The 19,587-nt window shown below is 39.7% G+C and overlaps 1 protein-coding gene across 9 annotated transcripts in view; it reads left to right on the top strand.

The window, feature by feature from the left end:
• eps8a (epidermal growth factor receptor pathway substrate 8a) overlaps nt 1–19,587 on the top strand; it is a 39,247-nt gene that overhangs the window by 5,943 nt on the left and 13,717 nt on the right. For 4 of the 9 annotated variants that reach the window (XM_035523656.1, XM_035523655.1, XM_035523657.1 and 1 more), the window contains exons 1-5: nt 2,591–2,922; nt 16,428–16,499; nt 17,248–17,318; nt 18,610–18,660; nt 19,428–19,495. In XM_035523656.1, coding sequence (XP_035379549.1) covers nt 2,732–2,922; nt 16,428–16,499; nt 17,248–17,318; nt 18,610–18,660; nt 19,428–19,495 — 453 coding nt within the window. In that variant the 5' untranslated portion in view covers nt 2,591–2,731. Of the gene's footprint in view, nt 1–2,590; nt 2,923–16,394; nt 16,500–17,247; nt 17,319–18,609; nt 18,661–19,427; nt 19,496–19,587 lie in introns of those variants that run through there. The other 5 variants (XM_035523659.1, XM_035523660.1, XM_035523661.1 and 2 more) reach the window with 5 other exon arrangements.

Here is a 19,587-nt window from a genome sequence, read left to right as displayed (position 1 = left end):
GCCTAGACAGCATTGCTTCTAAACTCCGTATAATTATTGCCTCAGCTTGGTTTGTTTGGTTATATTTTGCATATTATCGTCTGACAGCGGTCACGTTGGACCACGTGGGTTATCCTAGTTCCCTGAGCAGAAGCGAATCTGGTGATGACCCACTTTGTAGTGGGAATTGGACTTTGCAGACTGGGAAGCAGGGACATGTGGGATAAAGGGGTCGAAAGCATCATTGGGTATACCGATGTAAAGCTTCCACCGAATTTGTTCTTGTATATAATATATTAGCAAAACATACAGATTTGCTAATATGTTCAATGTGGGTAATGTTAGGGCATAGGGCAACTTTTGCAATAGTGCTGGTGCAAAAAATGTACTCAATTTGAGTAGTGTGAAAGTGATAGCTATGTACGGTCATATATTGCTCAAATCATAGTTATCTGGAAACTTTGTTGGGCATTGATTAGCATTTTCAGAGTTAATATGACAAATTTATTCATCCACCTTATCTGAAGCAACGTGACGTGTGTGTTTCACTCAGGTCATACAACTCCAGTCTTCGGTGTCTCACTACTTCCGAAATATAAAAATCATCTACGTATACATTAGAGCATTACAAAAATAATACAAGGATATGTTGCCATTTAAATCTTTGTACAATGTGGGCTTTAAGACGCTGATGCGCTATATATATGCATGGTATGATGAAGCTGCCAGTATTTTTTCTAATAATTAATGATGAAGGAGGACTGCACAAATAAAGCACGGCAAAAGTTCTATTTACATAATACTTTGAATTTTTTAGTGTACATTTTACTACTACAATACTTTAAATCTGTTATTTAATAGTTACATATTGACTGCTTATTTACAGCTTTGTGTAATATTTAAAATAAAGTTTAACATGTGTGCCAGTATTGTTTTAACTGGTGCAAATGGATAAGTCCGTAAACTTTTTCGAATTTGGATATTCTCGATAGTACATTTCAAATTTGGGAAGGACGAACCCAATTTAGATCATGATATGGTTTTTGGAAAGATCGCCCATTCCTACTTGGATGGCGCCTCTCTTCCCCCCCCCCCCATCCCTCAACACAACACTAACCAATATGGGCGTCTGCCTGCCAGCATAAGTGGACCTGGTGGTTTGCGTTCTCCTACAAGTGCATTGAGCCATCCAGTGATTATATGCTGGTGGCTGTTCAAAAAAATGTGATGGCTACATGTGTAGAGAGAAAGTATGTGCTAGTCTTCACCCTGCCTGCTTGGTGGCATTGTCCAGTGAGGGGAGAATTAGGCACTGGAGATGACTAACATGAGGAGAAACCTGCTTAGAAAAAATAGCTTTCCTTTCAGACTATAATCACATGCTTCATATTAGACTATAATCACACATTTTAAAAAGGCGAGTGTTGTTTTATGGCGTCTTTAGATCTTGATTGTGCAATATGTACAGTGTCTGTAGGAGCAACGCCTGCTTTTACAGTTTTATTTATAGTGGCATGGCAAAAGGGAATTGTGGATTAGAAGATGTCTTTTAATTAAAAATGCCTTTATGGTCTTAAACCAGTAGCCGATGGATAAAAATGTCTGATCTCTCAGTGTGGCTGTTAGCTTTGGTATTCTTTACTTCCCTCACTTTATGGTTCTTTTAAATGGATGGGCATGCTGGTCTGTTTTGTACTGTAATCTTTGCCTGAAAAGTTTATAGACATGATGAACCAAGACTGCTCTGTGTGTGTCATACTAAAAGTGGGTGTAGTCACACATTGCTGGGAACTGCTATGTGATGTTTTGGAAATCAAACATTTAATTTTTTCTCTTATGACTTTTTTTTTTTTTCCAGCTGCAGTTTCATTATGCATTGTGGATTTATTATTTCTACATTCCTTTGTACTGTTAGGACTGGAGCTCTGCACCCCTGGCCTTAGCAGAGCTCTAACTGCTCCAGCCTCCCACTCCGGTGCGGCCTCTAATTAACGATCGAGATCATTATCGTTCCTCTTGTACGTCATTCAAGTACATGTCGCTGAACTATGCAGACCCTTGAAGAAATGCTCTTTTGATTTCTCTGGTTGTAGATGTACCGTGTGCCTGTCCCCTGGCATCCATCCTCCCGTGGTCGTGCTCTCTTATGCTTTGGTCTGATGTTCTACTTAATTACCTTATTTGACAAAGTGACAGGAACGAGCTATATGGATGTTATTTGAAGGACAGTATGCCCCTTCTAACCCAATTAGCGCTAGAGGAGACTAAAATTAGTATTAATGGTTAAAAATTATTTTTTGCATTGCAAGTGTAGTCATAAGGTGTATAGTTCACTGTGACCATATCATACAGGACGATAGGAATAAAAATATAAAAGCAGTGTGGCAGCTTCGTTGATGCTCCTACACTGATTGTGAATGTAGATAGACACAGGAAGTGGCAAACAGCTATGTGTCACTGGCCTTCCCTTAGCAGGCATTGGTCAGTCACTTCCTTTTTTCCAGAACGTGTAAAAACTTAATCAGAGGCTGTAAAAAGAGCCTTCAGCTTCTGTAGGCGTGCAGTGTGCTGGTAGCCATGGTGATCTGCTTTGTGAGTGTGTGACTCTGCGTGTGTGTGTGTGTGTCAACCTGCAGTGCTTGCTTAAGTCTTTCGCTAGTGCAGACACGTCCACAGGCACTGTAAGGCGTCTCTTTCCCTCAATGTAATGATTGGATAATTATGGGATTAAGTCCTCGTGGAACAACAATAGATGCCAATCCAGATTGCCACAGTGTGTCAGAGACGATTCAGAGTCCATTCAGATAGAGCCTGGGACTCTTTGCGTGTTGGATGTCAAGAAAATGGCAACCTAAGGATAATGTTGGTGACCAGTGCGTGCATAAATGCTGAGCTTTGCGTCCTCAGCAGCTGGGTGTTCTTGATTCTCCACCGCCAGCTCAGGTAAGCCGTAACCTTACAATGGGGGACAGTTTCTCGATGTAGTGCGGTGACCGTCAGGAAACCATGACCAATGAAGCAAAAATAGACTGGAAATGTGTCGCTCTGTTGATAAGTGACTTGTTTTAAATCTTTTATATTCAAAGATTTTCTGGGCTTGTTTGTGTAATGCATTGATTGACAATGAAAAAACAAGCACCACATTTCCTCAGCTTGCAGATATGTCCATTAGAGTAGGAATCTAATGATAGTTGTAGTATTTTCTGTGCGCTGGTCCTAACATGGGCTGAAATGACCTCCATTGTGGAGTTTTAGTGGCCAATGAACATCTCTGGCTTTGAAGCAGAGCGGGTCAGCTTTGAGGTTGCATTCCTGGGCGTTCTGGAGGATGGCAGCTGAGTAGCATTGCTTAGCATTTAGAGGAGGTGTGAATCAGTGTCTAGCACTCCGTGTGCTGCTGGCGGTGGGTGAAATGGCCCGCTCCCGACTGAGGAGCTTCTGACAGACGGGAAGGTGAAGACGAGTGCAGGTTAATGTTTCAAAGGAGCATCTCTGACTGTGGTTAGGTATTAGTGCTGAGTGATTGTTTTCACATGGGTCTTGTGCTGGATGTCTGCTTCCTTCTCTTCATGTTGCAGTGTCCAGTGGTTCCTGGCTGGAATTCATCTCTCCATATGCTGTGCTTTTAATAAGGGGGTGGGGGGAGAGGTGTATGTGTGCATATGAGGTGAATGAGTGTGAGTGCATGTGTAACTGTGTGTGTATTTGAGTTTCCATATTTGAGTGTGTGTGACGGTGCACAGGTGAATGCGAGAGTGCAGTTGTAGGGATACGTGTGTGTGTGTGTGTGTGTGTGTGTGTGTGTGTGTGTGTGTGTGTGTGTGTGTGTGTGTGTGTGTGTGTGTGTGTGTGTGTGTGTGTGTGTGTGTGTGTGTGTGTGTAAGAATGCATGAGGATAAAGGCACACCATTTCCCAGTTTTGAGATCTTAATTTTTAGAGTCTTATTGTGTGAAGTAATTTTTTTTAATATATATATATATATATATATATATATATATATATATATATATATATATATATATAAAAGTGTGTTGAAATTAAGATAAGTTGTGTAGTTTCAAGAATTAGGAATAAATATGAATAAGCCGGTAGGTCCTTAACCTTTTTATTTCTTTTTCTTTTTAAATTTTAATAGACTGAGACATTATTCTATACTGCATTATCTGGAGAGCTTATTAGTTTTCATGACATTTTGTATCTCAGGAGTCTGAGATCCTCCCTTCACATATCTGAGAGCAGGGAAGGGGGTGGATGAGCTTGCTCAACCTTCATTCATGACCATGTACTGTGAGCTGTTTGTAAATCAACTGTGAATAGAGGCAAAGTTTTGCGGCCCTCTTGAGAAAACCTGCGATAAGACGGCAGGGGAATTTTAAAGAGCTACTCTCACACACCTCTCTGCGCCCTCAGCAGGGAGCGGAGGGTTCCAGAGTCTCCGTATATTTAAGCTGCTGTGTTTGGGCAAGCAGCCCCCATGTTGGTTTGGACAGTTGGGGATCTTTCTGAAAGGCTCAGTGAGGAGGAAGAGTGGGTGAGGAGAATCACCAAGTGTTCTGGAAGTGTTCTGCTAGTATACCAAATCGAATAGGTTTAATTTATCGGTGGATGCAGTCAGGAGGCTGCGGGTTCGGACTTCACCACGTCCAGAAATCATGGAGTATCTCATCAGGTTTGCGCACATAGTCACGCAGTACACATTCTGAACTGCAGTAGCACATCCTCTGCATAACCATACAGGTGAAAAATTGTTCATTCATTTATTTGTTGACTCGTCAAACCCTAGAGGTCTAAATGGAGTTTGGGTTCATTAAATGCAGAAGTTTCTTTCTAACAGCCCTGTTTAACAACCTGATCCTCTTTACTTCCCACATCAGATACTGCCAATAAGCATGACGACAAAGGGGGATTATGGATGATTGTTTGATGAAGATTATATTAATGGTGCAGGTTTAAAACCAGCAGGTATGGCATTTTTGGAGAGCAGACAGCCAGTTATTGCATCAAAGAATATTACATTAAATTGACAATGTGGGTTATGTATGGCTGTAGCACTTCATTCATAAAAGGAACATTTCCTATGATTTATAGCAAAGAGTATTTATTATGGCTGATCAAGTTACACAGTAACTAAGGCTGTAAAAGCAGGGTTTGACTGAAGGCAAGCTAAATTTGTGGAACTGATCAGGACACACCATGTCCCTGGGTTAAGAACACGTGTGTATTGGCTATTGATTAGCAGTGCTGTTAGTTAGTGTTGACCTGAACGTGGCTCACTGCTCTTTTCATTCTGGATGAGTAGCTGTCCACTTTATTACACGCTAGGAGAGACCAAACAGGCACTGGTGGAAAGAAAGGAATGCGAGTTTTAACATAGACCTAGAGAAAAAAAACAAAATGAAAATTGAGTGTAATTTATTGAAAATGAACATTCAGATTGCTTCTCTCTCTCTCTCTCTCTCTCTCTCTCTCTCTCTCTCTCTCTGCTTCACATAAGCTTATGGTCAGAGAGGATACATGACGTTTACCTTCTATATGATGTTTTGTATTAGAAGCCTTAACAAGGCCTAAAAATGTCCAAAGTGTGTGTGTGTGTGTGTGTGTGCACATTTTTTTTTATTTGCACAGAGCACATGACAAAATACATTGACATGCATACATCAGTCTCCTTGCACTCCCACCCCACCACTCTGATTATTATTTTATTATTTAATTAATACTTTTAATTATTTGATATATAAAATTCTGATTATTAACTTTATTAATAAACTTCAGGGGGAATGTAGGCTCTGAATGCAATTGTTTTGCTTTAGTAAAGAAATTTAAAAATAGTTACGCATACGCCCCCAGATCGTCAGTATATGGTTACCTTAACTAACCAAGTTGGTTTTAGTAATTGGACTTTTGATTGAAAGGAAGTGCAACATCAAATGCTATCTCTGACCTCACTGTAATAAAACGGTAATACCTCTTAATGGGTAATGAACTCAGTTTAATGAACATTCTCAGAACAATGACCTTACTTTATGGTGTTGAATTAAAGGTCCATGTATATTTAGAAATGCTGTTCATGATATTTGTTTGCTGTGTATGGTGATTATACCATCTGGAAATGTAAGGCTTAAACTTTAACCCACTAAAACCAGGTGCATTGGAGCAGGTGATTAAAGGGAGACTGCTTTGAGTTGCAGATGACTGGAAGATATTAAATAATAACATTGCCCCAAGGGTAGCAGAATCTCAGTGTCCCCTTTTAATTTGAACATTACACAGAAATGAACCCCATGCTAGCAAGGGACTAATCCTGGTAGCACAGCTTTACAGGAAGAGTCTAATTTTGCAGAGAAGTCTTCATTGTAGAAGGATAGAATAGAAAAATAGTATCTTTTATTGTTACTCTTCTCAGGTACAATAAAATTGCTTTCATCATGTGTTGAAAATGGTTGGTCATTGTAGACTTGCTCTTTGCAACTGGTATTCTATCGTCTTGTATGCCATCATCCCTTGCTCAGTTTGTTTGTGTGTTGGGGGGGGGGGGGGGAAATGTTCTTACAAATCCTCTTTAAGGTTCCAAGGTGAGATGGAGAGAGTAGCAATGAGAAACCTGCCACTTAACCCCTTTGCAGTAGCAGTTCATCGATTGCATTTCTTCTTGGAGCCCTCAGCGACCACCACAGGCCAGCATCCACATAGGGGTATGCAGTATGACACGATATAGTACCCATTCTCTTTTTTTATTTATTTATTTTTTTACAACAGATAAAAGGTTAAGTTTTGTGTTTACAGAGTGTGGTGGGTTGGTGATTTCCTATTTGCTATAGACTGTTCTCATATCAATATTGAGAAAGGTATCTCATCTGTGAATTGAGACTGTCAGAATGTTTCAAGATTAGATAAATTCATAACGTTTTTAATTTGCTGTCTCTGCTCTAAGTCAAGAGGAGTCACGAATATCATAGCAGCTGTTGTCTTTGTGTTTATGGTTATTTTATGTCATACCTTAATAACGGTTAATGATTGCCAAGGGTTTGGCACAATATGAGCAACAGCATTATAATCCTATTAGAGTGACACACCCGTGATACGCAAAACCCTCTGTCCCCCATTTAATAATGTACTTAACATGAGGAGAGCTCATTGGTGCTGACACTGTGGGCTTGTTGGAGATGGTTTCCAAAAAAGATGCAGTTTGTTGTCCAGCTGGTCTTCGCACGTCTTGAGTGCTACCTTGATAGGTAGCTGTACTTTGGTTGAGGCATTTATGCAGGATGTGAGTAGGTTTGTTACAGTTCTGTGCTGCTGGACACAAAGATGACTGTGGAATTGGCTGCTACAACAGTTCAAACAGTTGCTTCTTACTCAGGCTTGGCGCACGTTCCTTTCTGAACATGAAACTACACCATGTATTTTGTGTGGGTGGCTGGTAATCACTTGTGAACAAACTCGCATTCAATTTATGTGGCTGAATAGCACCATTAATAGCAATCTAAGTACTGTTATGTCTTGGGCTGCTATTGGCAAATAGTCTGTGAAGAGCAGTGGTGACCTTTATCAAGGTGCTTTATGGAAGTCAGTTTTGGCCTATGAATCACAAAGTCATTGGCAGGTTTTTTGTGTCCCTTTTAAGAGAAAGTGGAGTGAAGTACAGGACAGATTCAGGAGGATTAAGCGTCAAATCCTGCAGGATGGGAACAACGCCTCAGCCAGGAAAACATATATGGGTCTTTTTCATCACATGGTTTAATGTTGCCATAGTAACTCCACAGTGGCTCCACCTGCTTATAGCCTCTTTTTTTCACTTATTCATCCTCTCTTCCTCACTCATTATCTCCTCCTCCTCCCTCTCTCTCTCTCTCTCTCTCTCTCTCTCTCTCTCTCTCTTCCTCATCCAACCCCCCCCCCCACCCACACACACTGTCTCTCTGTCTCTCTCTCTCATTTTGGCTTTGTTTCTCTCTGTAGTACTACAACAGACATGAACACAGATTTTTCTTTTTTTGGTCATAAATGGCATTCCCCTCTCACTAGAACAGACTAGGTATCCCGTTTGTACCAGGGAAGTGTGAAATGTCTGAATGTTGAGGCTGTGATTTCCAAACGGAAGTTCAGGATGGGTTATAGCATTCATGTCACTCTACCTTTTAATTAGGTGAAGAAGCTCAACATTTGTAAAATTTGTAAAATTATATATATAATTTTCTTTTTTCCTGGAAAAAAATGTGCAGCGGGCTTTGTAGTCCGTACCAGCATGTCATGCTTGGAATATGTGTTGTCTGTCATAATGGCAATAGAGGCTTCAGAATCTTCCTTTGTGAACTGGAAGCATGATGTCAGAGTGACTTTGCTGGATTTGCACCAGACTTGTACACTGTACAGTGACATTTGACACGCAAAGTATTTTTGACATGTAAAGATTTCCACTTGTTCGTCTGTCGGCAACAGCATTGCTGATGTTTAAAGTGCTATTTTTCTATTGATAGTGGTGGATGAAGTACACAAATCCAGTACTTGAGTCAATGTAGGGATACACCTGGTAAAAAATACTGGAGTAAAAGTAGAACTATGCATTTACATTTTTACTTGAGTTAAAGTATAGTTGTCTAAAGTTTTTGTGCTTCTGTCCAGATTTTCTGTAATTTACAGGAATAATGAACAGGTAGTAAGGATTCTAGGTATAGTTGCTGTTAGCTTGTTAAGAATGTTGCATTCCTTAAAACATTAGTTAGCTTGTCAGCCATAGTATGGTTCACTTTAGTGGTGTGTGTGTGTGTTTAAGATTCGAAGGTGAATTATTGCATTGATTAAGCAAGCAAAGTATACATTTAAATATGAAGGAATCTTTATTCTGTTCAAGGAATAAAAAAAATTAAAAAAAAAACTTTAAGGCCCACTGGTGAGGACAATGGAAGTCTCTCATTTTTGAGTTTTCTTCGATGAAGGTGATGCATGTCATTTTTGAGTATTTTTGAAGATTTTATCAAACTTACTTGGCTTGTGTGCCTCCTTGTGTACTTCAAGCAGTTAGGCTGCTGTTAAACACTTCAGAGTAAATTAGCTGAATAACATGAATAAATTAGCTGTATAAATGTTCTGTAGGGAACAACTCTAAATTCTTACTGTGAAATGTAGTGGATTGAAAGTGAAACTGACCAAAAATAGAAGCATTCAAGTTATATCATTAAGTAGTTAATTGAATAGAGTAATGAAATGCATGTAGCGTTGCTTCATTATTGTTCAAAACTGCTGGTTGTGCTTTCGTTTATTTAGAGTAATCTTTTGGACATAAGCAAAGGTGAGCTTGTATTGGCCAGTGGCCAGTGTGAGATTGTGGTGTCATGCCTGTCTCTGTTGCCGTGACCTGCAGAATAAAGGGAAGTCACTGCCTCATCAATCTTTCAGCATCCTCTCGCAGCACATACTAGCCAGGTGTCTCTCTCTCTCGCTCGCGCTCTCTTTCTCTCTCACATACCCGTTTGGCTTATTCACTTCCTCTGGCCTTTCACCATGTTGCACAGCTACCTTCCATACTGAGGCCAGGAGCTATCAAGTGTTAAACTCTCATTAGTGGCTGAAAGGCTCATTACTCAAACAAATTAGGAATATCTGGGGATTCTGGCCAAGCATAGCAGTATAGGAATCTTACTGTGCAGTTTTACAACAACCTCATTATATGCTCACAGATTTGAGGGAATTTAACCTGTTTGTTTATTATTCTTATGCTGTTCCTATGCTCAACACATGAAAAGTAAATAAATGTCAGTTTTAAGATGCTTTTTAGTTAAAATCTTGGGGCATTTCAATCTGAGTATCTATGTAGCTGTTTTTCCTACTGGGTCATGCTACTGGTAGTCAGACATCTTGGAGACTGTGTAAAGTGACCCAAAGGTTATTTTGCTCCATATAATGACAACTGTTTCTCAGAATGATAGCTATTATATTGAAAAACATGGCATGTAAAAACAGGTAAATTGTGGTGACATAAATTATAGTTAAAAGTTAAAACTGTAGTACTTTTAGGACATTGAAACTTAATGCTAGAACCAACCAGATATATAAGGGATAGTTAGAACATTTTATTATGATTTCATGAAAAGGTATAGCTGAATTTAGTTATTATACTAAACTATTATACTAAATATATATATTTTTTCATCCAGTGAACATGTTGACAGAACAAATACCTGAGTTTTTAAGAGAGCTCCTGTCCTCAATGCAGGTCCTTCAAAGTCTATGATGATTCATAGTGTTGATCCTCTGTGAATGATTTAGACAAAGAAACCCCGCCCCCTGGTAAAAGCGCTGCATATCAGCATTGAGCTGAACGGGCTGGGATTGGAATTCAGTTGGTCTGGCCCGAGGCCTTCAGAGAATAGAGTTTACAGCATTCTCATCGGAAAAAGTGTCCCTTTCCCACAAGGATAAGCAATTGTTCTTGCCAAATGGACTTCTAAAATGGTCCCACAACATATGTGTTTAGCCTTCTCGCGCAAGCTCAGTGATGCTGTATTGCTTGTAGCTGGAAATGAAGCAGAGGCATTTGTTCATTCCTTTATCTACCCTGACTCGAACCATTGAGTATTGATTAAAAAGATAAAAGAAAATGCAAAACCCTGGATTTAATACTGCTTTTACAGGAGCTTGGTCTGCTGCTCATACCTAGCAAGAGTTTATGGATTTATGGTTTTGCTACATTTTCTATTTGGATTGCAGCCATTGTTGACTTTGTGTTGTATTCAAAAGGTCTGCTGAACTGAGCAATAGTATTATTGTCCATGTATTTAGGCAAACAAGCCAGCATTGGCCATGATGGTTGAAGCATGATGTGCATGTTCTGAACTGAAGGCAGTTAATTGAGTAGTATTGTAGTCCAGTAGGCAAAGATCGTTCACAGAATGAAGAGCTCCAGCAAAGCTACACGATGCATCGATGGGAGCTGCACATCACTTTCTGCATGTGCTTGACCCAGGCCACTGTCACTTGGCTGCATGCAATCAGAGAGGGAGGGGCTATAGTGGTATTATCATCCAATTTTGTATTTGGTTCCCAGTATAGGCTGGTTGATAAACAGATTCGTTGGGGAGAGGCTAATGGGGTGAATCGACTGCAGTTAACAGTTGTATAGCTCAGTACACAGCCACAGTCAAAAGCTCATGATTTGTTAGTATGTGTGAATGCCTTTAACAGCCCCTGAATGCTGTGGAATTTTGGCATATTATATATTTGTGTGCTCACACAGCTGTTTGATATGACACCTTGATTTGTATTTCTTGCGGTTGGTTCTGTAAATGTCAGGTTCTTATGTTGAAGGCATGTTACTGAATGAAGTACATTAATTGCCCCCTTTAAAATAAATTAACTGCTAAAAAAGATTCATATATAATTAGCCATACATACTTGATCACAGACATTTCTCTTCTACTTTTAGAAAAGATTGTTTTAATTTCCAAAAGCAGTGTCCTCAGATGCAGTAAATCTTTGAAGGTGTCAGTTGCCAACCTTAGATTCTCTGTTGAACTTATTGCACAAAAGAGATGACTGATTAATTTCTTTTAGAATAAATAGAATCTTTGCAAATATTTGGTTGTGCCACCTGGTATTTTTTGGAGGGGCGGTGAAGTTTAAAAATGGGATCAAAAAATGAATCTAAACACTGAAATGTTATTTAACACATTGTTCTAGACTCAGAAATAGATGCATATTTTGAAAGTACTTTTTAAAAATATCTTTTTAGAAGCTTTTGTCTTTGACCCATACTGAAGAAATTCATTGTGCACCTGAGATACAATAAAAAATGTAGATCTTCATTGTATTGTGATCATGTCGATTCACTCACTCCCATTGTGACACTCAGCATCACAAACTCTCAAGTACTCTCCTGACTGATGTATTTGATTTTAGGAGGTCACAGTTTTTGCATTTCACTTTCCAAAAGCAGTATCCTCAGATGCAGTAAACCTTTGATGGTTTCTGTTTCCATTCTTAAGTTCTCAGTTGAGCTTATTGTACAACAGAGTTACCTGACTAATTGATCTTGTGGAGACAAGGACACCACCATTCTGTATTTACACTAAGTTAAATTATTTAGTAATGTGACAGGTTTGGTACAGTAAGGTGAAATACACACCCTGGAACAGAGGAGGAATCTCTTAGAATGTCAGCATATCGCTCCCTCCACCTGGAATATGTAGCTATAGATTGAGGTGATCCTCTGGTTTAGCATTGACACTCATGGCTGTCGAGATGACTCAACCTGCTCTTAAAGTTAGATACAATTGTATGTTGTGGTTGTCTGCTTTCGGTTTTATATTTAACCCTTTGCTGATGTCTGCCATAGCACAATAATTGTTTAGTCAGTCTTTTGATCTTAGTTACTAAGTAAATTTTCATTGTCAATTATTGCTAGAACAGTGTTTTTAGAGAGAGTTTTGGTTAAAGGATTGTCCTACTTTATCAAATTTTGCTGATAAAGCACCAACAATGTCTCTTGTAATGTCAAATAGGAGACCCACACTCAGGAATGTGTGGCTATTTTGAACACCCATAGATATATTAGTGTGAGGCAGCAATAATTCACTTAATGAATACGTGGCGTTCCCTGACCACCAAATATAGATACGCTTATAACTTAACCTTATTTAAAAAGGGCTCATCTGCTTTTTAATTTGTTTTTCATGAATTTGACAAAAACCTAAATAATCATGTCAATAACTAAAGCACAATGACTAAATGACTTATTAGCTAAAACTACCGAATCTTAGTTTTTGAAAATACAATTTTGGGCATTCAGTTGTCGAAAGATTTAACCTTTTAAAAATTGGATAACAATTTTAGTAACATATCAGTAACAATTTAGGTTTTTGTCAGGTCCTACTTGGCATATATACAAAATGACCTAAGTGAATGGACATGCAAAACAAGTTTAATACTCCTCTCAAAGCAGCCTGCGTTATCATTGGTCAGCATATCATACATTGACTGTATGACACAGATGTCTTGCCTAAAGTTTTTGTATAATATAATATATGTGCTGGCATTTCCTAGAAATTAGATGATTTATTTAGTGTATGCCAATTACAACTTTTAATTTATTTCTTAAATTTGAATATGATGAAAGATGAATGAATGGACAATAGCTTTGCAAAGTGTCTGAAAATGAGAAATGAATTCCTCATAAACATCTGAATTATGAGGAAGGTCCATATTTTTTCAATGTGTTCTGATGATAATATTGATTCACTCACTCCCTTTGTGTCAGGCTCAGCATCACAGACTTTAATGCTGGATTTGAATATTTCTGATGTCTCTGAGTGATGGAAACTAAATACTATATTACTGCCGTTGTATTTGAATGCTTAGCTTTAAGTACTCCCCTGACTGAAGTGTTTGATTTTAGGAGGTCAGATTGCATGTCACACACGTGAGTTTTTGGAGTTCATGACCTGCTGATAGACACATGCTCTCATTAATTGGATTCAAGATGTGGATTTAGTGTTTCTCCTAAAACAGTAATGAATTTGCAGTAGGTGGGCGGAATGGGCTGGCAGGTCTGATCACTTTCATTCAGCACACCAAAAATGTTACATTGGCTTCTTGGGGGTTTGCTCACCTAGGTGCTGGGGGCTTCTAAAAATGCTATTGATATGGGTCTGTTTTAGGTGAGGCTCTTTAATACTGAATTGAAAGTTCCTTGGCTGAAAAGGTCTGGAGCTCACCAGACCTCTGCATCTGTCAGTAATAACTGTAGGATAATGGTTTGTCCCAGTCTCACGTGGGGGTGGTATTTCCTGCTTTAATAAAAACTGATGAGAGAAGAGTAAATGAGGGAAAAGTAATCACAGACAATACATTACTGTACCAAAGCTAAAGAGGCTCCACTACGTAAACCCAAAAAGGATCGCCAGTGTCCTATTATTAAAATCCCCCCCCCCCCCCCCCAAGAAGTCCCAATTAACTTGCCCTGATGGAATGTTTTCTGGAAATTTTATTAGGAAAGTTTCATCTTCTATTATCATAGGTAGGAAAGTTTTTTTCTTCATTGTGAAGATGTTTCCCTGGTGTTCAAAGTTCTTTGAAAGTCAAAGGCTATGAGATTAAACACAGCCAGGCACTGTGTAGCCTTGTCATTCCGATTTAAGTGAGCTTTCACCTTCAGGGAACATGGGCATGGTCGCCGTCACCTATTTCAATCAGATCTTATCACCGTTCCCTGTGAGCCTAGGCCTAATGGCCACTTCAATTAATGTCAACATCAAGGAGTTACCAAAATGGGCCTTAATGACTGTAGAGCCATGATCAGAGGGGCAAACCAAGGTGGAAAATTTCACTTAAGATATCAGACACACACATCTGATATGAAGCGAAAATGTCACAAGGAATACATGTCCTGCTTTTAATATCATATGCAGTTGTCTAAACAAGGCCCAATATATAGGCTAGTGGACTATTTCAAACTAACTGCTGTTGGCAGATTTGTGGATTAGAGTGCCTGTGTGATTCAGAAAGGGTGCCCAGATTGAGCTCCAATTATGGTCCGGGGTGACAGTTCATATGTTGTATATTCCAACCTTTGCAAATGTGCAGTTATACTTTACTTTAAACTCAGAGCATATCTGATTGATTATATACCCTCAGAAGATGTGAATATATACTCTAACTTCAGATTGCACACTACTCCAATATTGAGTTAATTTAAAACATTTTCCTTTAATGTAATTTTGTGCAATTTTCTTTTAATACTGCTCATTACAGATTAACATCTAAGAGTGGGAGAAAAAGTAAAGATTAGTGCATTGTTAATTGATGCATTTCACCTATTTTTGCTCACTTCCACTGGGGCAGATCATGGTTTAGTCCTCAATCCTGTCCTCCATCACTCTCTGCGTCCCACAAGTCACTTGGGGTGACTGTTCTAGGAAAGCCATTGGGTAGACTGTGACCCTTGTTTTCAGTTCAGATTCTAATTTGCCAACATCCTGTCTCCACACCCCCTGCCCACATGGACCTGACTCTACTGCAGTAGAGAGAACTCATCACTCATATAATAAACAAACCAAGAAGCCAGAGTAATTAGTGACATGCTATGAAGTTTACTTCAGTTATTTCTGAGGAATATGAAAAATTGTTTGTCATGAGAAAGCAGACCTTTTGAAATGAGAAATTAACTTGGCACACCCTTTCTGTTCTTGACGCTGGTGTGTCTCATGGTGGAAAAATATTCTGACTGCCATGTTCTGTCCCTGGTGGGGAATAGTGTGTGTTTAGAAATCAGTGGATACATGAACAAATGTCTAATATAAATACATTTCTAATTGTGGGCTAGATCAAGGCTCTGAGTTCTGTGTGAACTTTGACCTATTCTATGATTGGCTGGCTTCATATGCTCTGCAGAAAATCTGTGGTGATGTTGGCCTGAAGCTGATGTTTTGCTAGTGTGTGGGAGTGAAAGAAGCAAACTCGGTTAATATATTAGTTATTGTTGCATGTCGCTCTGTCTTTATCTCTGTTTTATCTTGACTCAATAGTACCAAGAGGAAATGAGGCTGTGCTCCATTTTAGGCCACTCCTTTGCTTTATTACTAAGGTAGAATTCTTCAAGATGATGAATCATAGGAGAGCAAGGTGTCCCTGCCCTAACTACGGTGTCAGTGATTAAAAAAACCCCAAACAGAACATAAAGTAACATGACTGTTTATCTGTACATCTGTATATATAGATTTAGATTTATACTCAATTACCCTGTTACACAACAACTGTAGATATGGTATTATACAAAATGGATCTGTATATTCTGTAGATTGTGTACATATATACCCAACCATATACATTGTACATTGTGTATATAATCATAATATACATATATTGTACATACATTGTTAATATATTTTTGTACATACATAGAATATATATATTTATCTGTGTATATATATATATATATATATATATATATATATATATATATATATATATATATTTTTTTTTTTTTTTTTTTTTTTTTTTTATTTATTTATTTTTTTTTTTTTCTCTATGCACCCCTGGTTCTCTTCCTCAGTTTGGACAGAGCACTCTCCACCATTTCACTGCGTGTTATACTGTGTATGACTATGTATGTGACGAATAAACCGAACTTGAAGATAAGGCTATAATAGAGAGGAAAAAACTGATGTAAAGAATAATATTTCTGATGGTGCAATGCGGTGTGTTTTATAGTACATTAAGCACTATATTTTTACACAATTCTTTTGTGTACTGGGTAAGTTGAGATCTTTTGGTGTGAGTGAAGGGCATGTGTGGGTATTACCTTGAACCACCGTGTTCTTAATCTTGTTTTTACACTTTACTGCTTGTTCAGAGTCTCGAAGTGCCATGCTTGGCTTGTTGTTTTTGTTGTTGTCTGATCTCCCTCTGTCTTTCATTGCAGTCAGTGAATCCCCCCCCCCCTCCCTTCTGCCAGGTCCAAAATGAACGGCTACTCGGCCCCCACCTACCCTTCTGCAGGCTCTGGCCCATATGCCTTGCAGCTGAAGTAAGTGAGCAATGATATTAGTCTCCCTCCACTCACCTACCCGCTCAATTTACTGAAACTCCTTGAAATAATGATAACAGCCCTCTTTATGCTACTTGGCCATTACACATGCGTCATTTATTGCTGACAAGATCCACCAAAAGACATGAAGGCAGATTGGGATAAACAGTACTATTTCCTAATCACTTCCTCCTTTGCCCCATTTTCAGTGTAATCTGTGGGAGAGGCACAGCTTTGAAATTTCAGTAGTGTTTATATGGGCTAGCTCGAGTCGCAGGTTTACAGCTGTTGCCTGTTTAGTTGATCCCTTTGGTGCCACCATCTTACCTTTCCTGGTCACTTAGAGCAGTTCTAGAGCGGTAGTTGCCAGCCATCCTGATGAACTCTTCTGATGCTACATTATTAATTCCTCCTCAAATTAGTGCAAGCCACAGAATCGAGCAATATCAAATGTCCAGTTCAGTGGTGACACCTGAATCCACAATAACACCAGCAAGCACTTACATACTCCTCTTCTCATATTGACGCTCTTCTTAAGTAAACAGCACTGGGGTAACTTAACGGTTAACCCCCTGTACCATTTGTTTGTATGGCATCTAGCGAAGGGGTCTTAAATTCTCAACCATTTGCTCACATTTGATTATCAGGTTGAACAGAAATCAGTCACGTGTGTGTGTGTGTGTGTGTGTGTGTGTGTGTGTGTGTGTGTGTGTGTGTGTGTGTGTGTGTGTGTGTGTGTGTCCTGCAGTGGCCCTGGCTCCCAGACACCAGATGTCACAGAGTGCAGTGCCAACAAGTCCAGCGCAAAAGTTCTCTATGGTGCGTCTCCTTTCATCTCCCACTTCTCCCATGGTCCCTGTGCCCCCTCAGTAATAGAGAATCAATCCAAATATATACAGATATAAAGGATGAATGACTGGCTGACAAAACCTGAGCTACAGAATTGGTAACTGCATCTGAAGAGGTTGTCATTTGCATCATTTTGAGTGTTTTAATAGTTTATCTTTTGTTTGACTGTTTATATCCCAAATCATTCTGGGCTTGAGGTACTACATACTCATGTAATGCAGTAATGCTTCAGCACTGAGAATAGTGAACACGTGCGCTATATGCGTCGTATATGAGGTGCGTGTGCAGTCGCCACCTGCTGTTTGCTCAGCAGTACTGCAGCGTTCTTCCTCAGGTGAAAGCTTATCTCTGCCCCACATCCTAGTTCCTTCTTAATCTCGGCCAACGTCAGTGCCAGCCTCCTTATCATTGCGCACACGTTTCACATCCTTCCAAATGAATACATGCAGAAAAGAGGGAACCTTCCAGAGGGATCAAACCAAGACTCTGGTTGTCCTCTAAATTACCACCCCCATGCCATTCCTGTGGTTGAGTAATTCATCACCATGGTGATGTGTCCTGCATTTGTTTGCTTTGGATGTCCAATGCTCTTGTGCTAACATGGTTGTGGGATGGGGTACACAAGATATGCTGTCTCCTTATCTTAGGCATTATGCCCTGCCAGGGACAGCATCACATCCCACAATACGGATCTATCTGCACCCTCCATCCATCCTACCCCTGGAGATGCATGCTATTGGTATAACCTCAGACAGCCAATAGCAGGCAGTGGCTTATTTGATTAATTGCCTGAGCCATATGCTTGTATTAACTCGTATTTTTCATTTCTGATGTCGTGCAGCTGTATGCTGTCAGTGGAAAGGTATGTAAGGAAATGTCTTGGCCGGGGGGCTGGTGGGTGTTCGGTGGTTCTCACACAGGCCCTGTGTCTGTGTTTCTCAGCAATGAGCAGCACGCAGAGCCAGAAGGCCAATGAATAGCAATCACAATCCTGTCTCTGCATTCACAAACACGCAGCAGACATTCAAGAGAGAACAGGGGCTATGGCCTTTGTCTCTATAGAAGTATCAGAGCCTGATGAGGCAGTGAAGCACTTGTATTGAGACCTGAGTATTATCTGTTGGACCAGAATTTGCCTTTCTCAGTCGAGGCTCCCAAGTGCTATATACTTGTGGGGTTTTTTTATTCATTCATTCTTCCATTGATTTCCTTTGTTGTCCATGCTGGCCATGCCCTCCTCTCTCTCTGCTCCTGCTCTCAGGGACAGATGGACCGTACTTCCTACGCTCTTCCGCCAAACACAAAAAGAAAGGTAGAGCATGGTGGGGTATGGTGTGTGTCTGTGTGTGTGTCTCTATGTGTGTGTGTCTGTGTGTGTGCGCGCGTGCATGCATGCGTGTGTACTCATTGCTGCCATTCCAATGTTCAGTTTTACCACCAGTGAGTGCTTACCTTGGAGTGCCCTCATCTACCTTTTAGCTACTTTATTCCATTTCTTATTTGAGTCCCAAAGCTGTTTGGAGGGAGGTATATTGGAGTGTAGTGGGATTCTGTAGCTCAGTGTTGACCTTTTCTCTTTCTCTTTCTCTCGCACGCTCTCTCTCTATCTTTTTTTCACTCTCTCTCCCCCTCATTCCAGCTCTCTCCACACCCCTCCCTCCCGCCATGGCCTCCTTCACAGTGATGCAGTATAACCCTGGTCAAATGAAACGTAACCTTATCTGCAGATGTAAAGCATGATTGCTGGACTGCAAGAACATCGCATAACAGCCCTTGCAGAGAATGTTTGTTTGCTTTTTGTGCAATGTATTTAAACTACCTGCTATGCCAAAGGTCCAATCCTACCATTACTGGTCCTCTTGTGTGGAGTCAATTTACTTGATTAGTTTTTGTCAAGTTAACCACCATGGCCAGAGATTTAGTTCCTTTTGAGAACATATTTTATTGTTTTAATGTCATCTTCAATTCGACTACCATTTGAGGCCCCACTAGGATATTTCATAGATTTCTAATGTGCTCATGATAGAAGTTTGATTTGTATAATATTCTCTCTTACACGGTGCTACCTTGTCTCCTCAGAGCAAAGGAAAAAATACATTAAAAACAGCATTAACAGCATGACGGATACTTCGCAGTACCATGTTGAAGTAAGAACCTGTTCTTAAATGTAAACTTGGGGGGGTTGGGGGTTAGACATTGTTGTTTTGGAAAGCCTTCGCAGTGTCTCACCTCATCCTCA

Source organism: Electrophorus electricus, chromosome 2, assembly GCF_013358815.1.
Source record: "Electrophorus electricus isolate fEleEle1 chromosome 2, fEleEle1.pri, whole genome shotgun sequence".
Classification (NCBI taxonomy): Eukaryota; Metazoa; Chordata; class Actinopteri; order Gymnotiformes; family Gymnotidae; genus Electrophorus; species Electrophorus electricus.
Note: the sequence above shows the minus strand (reverse complement) of the source record. Positions and strands in the feature narration are given on the sequence as shown.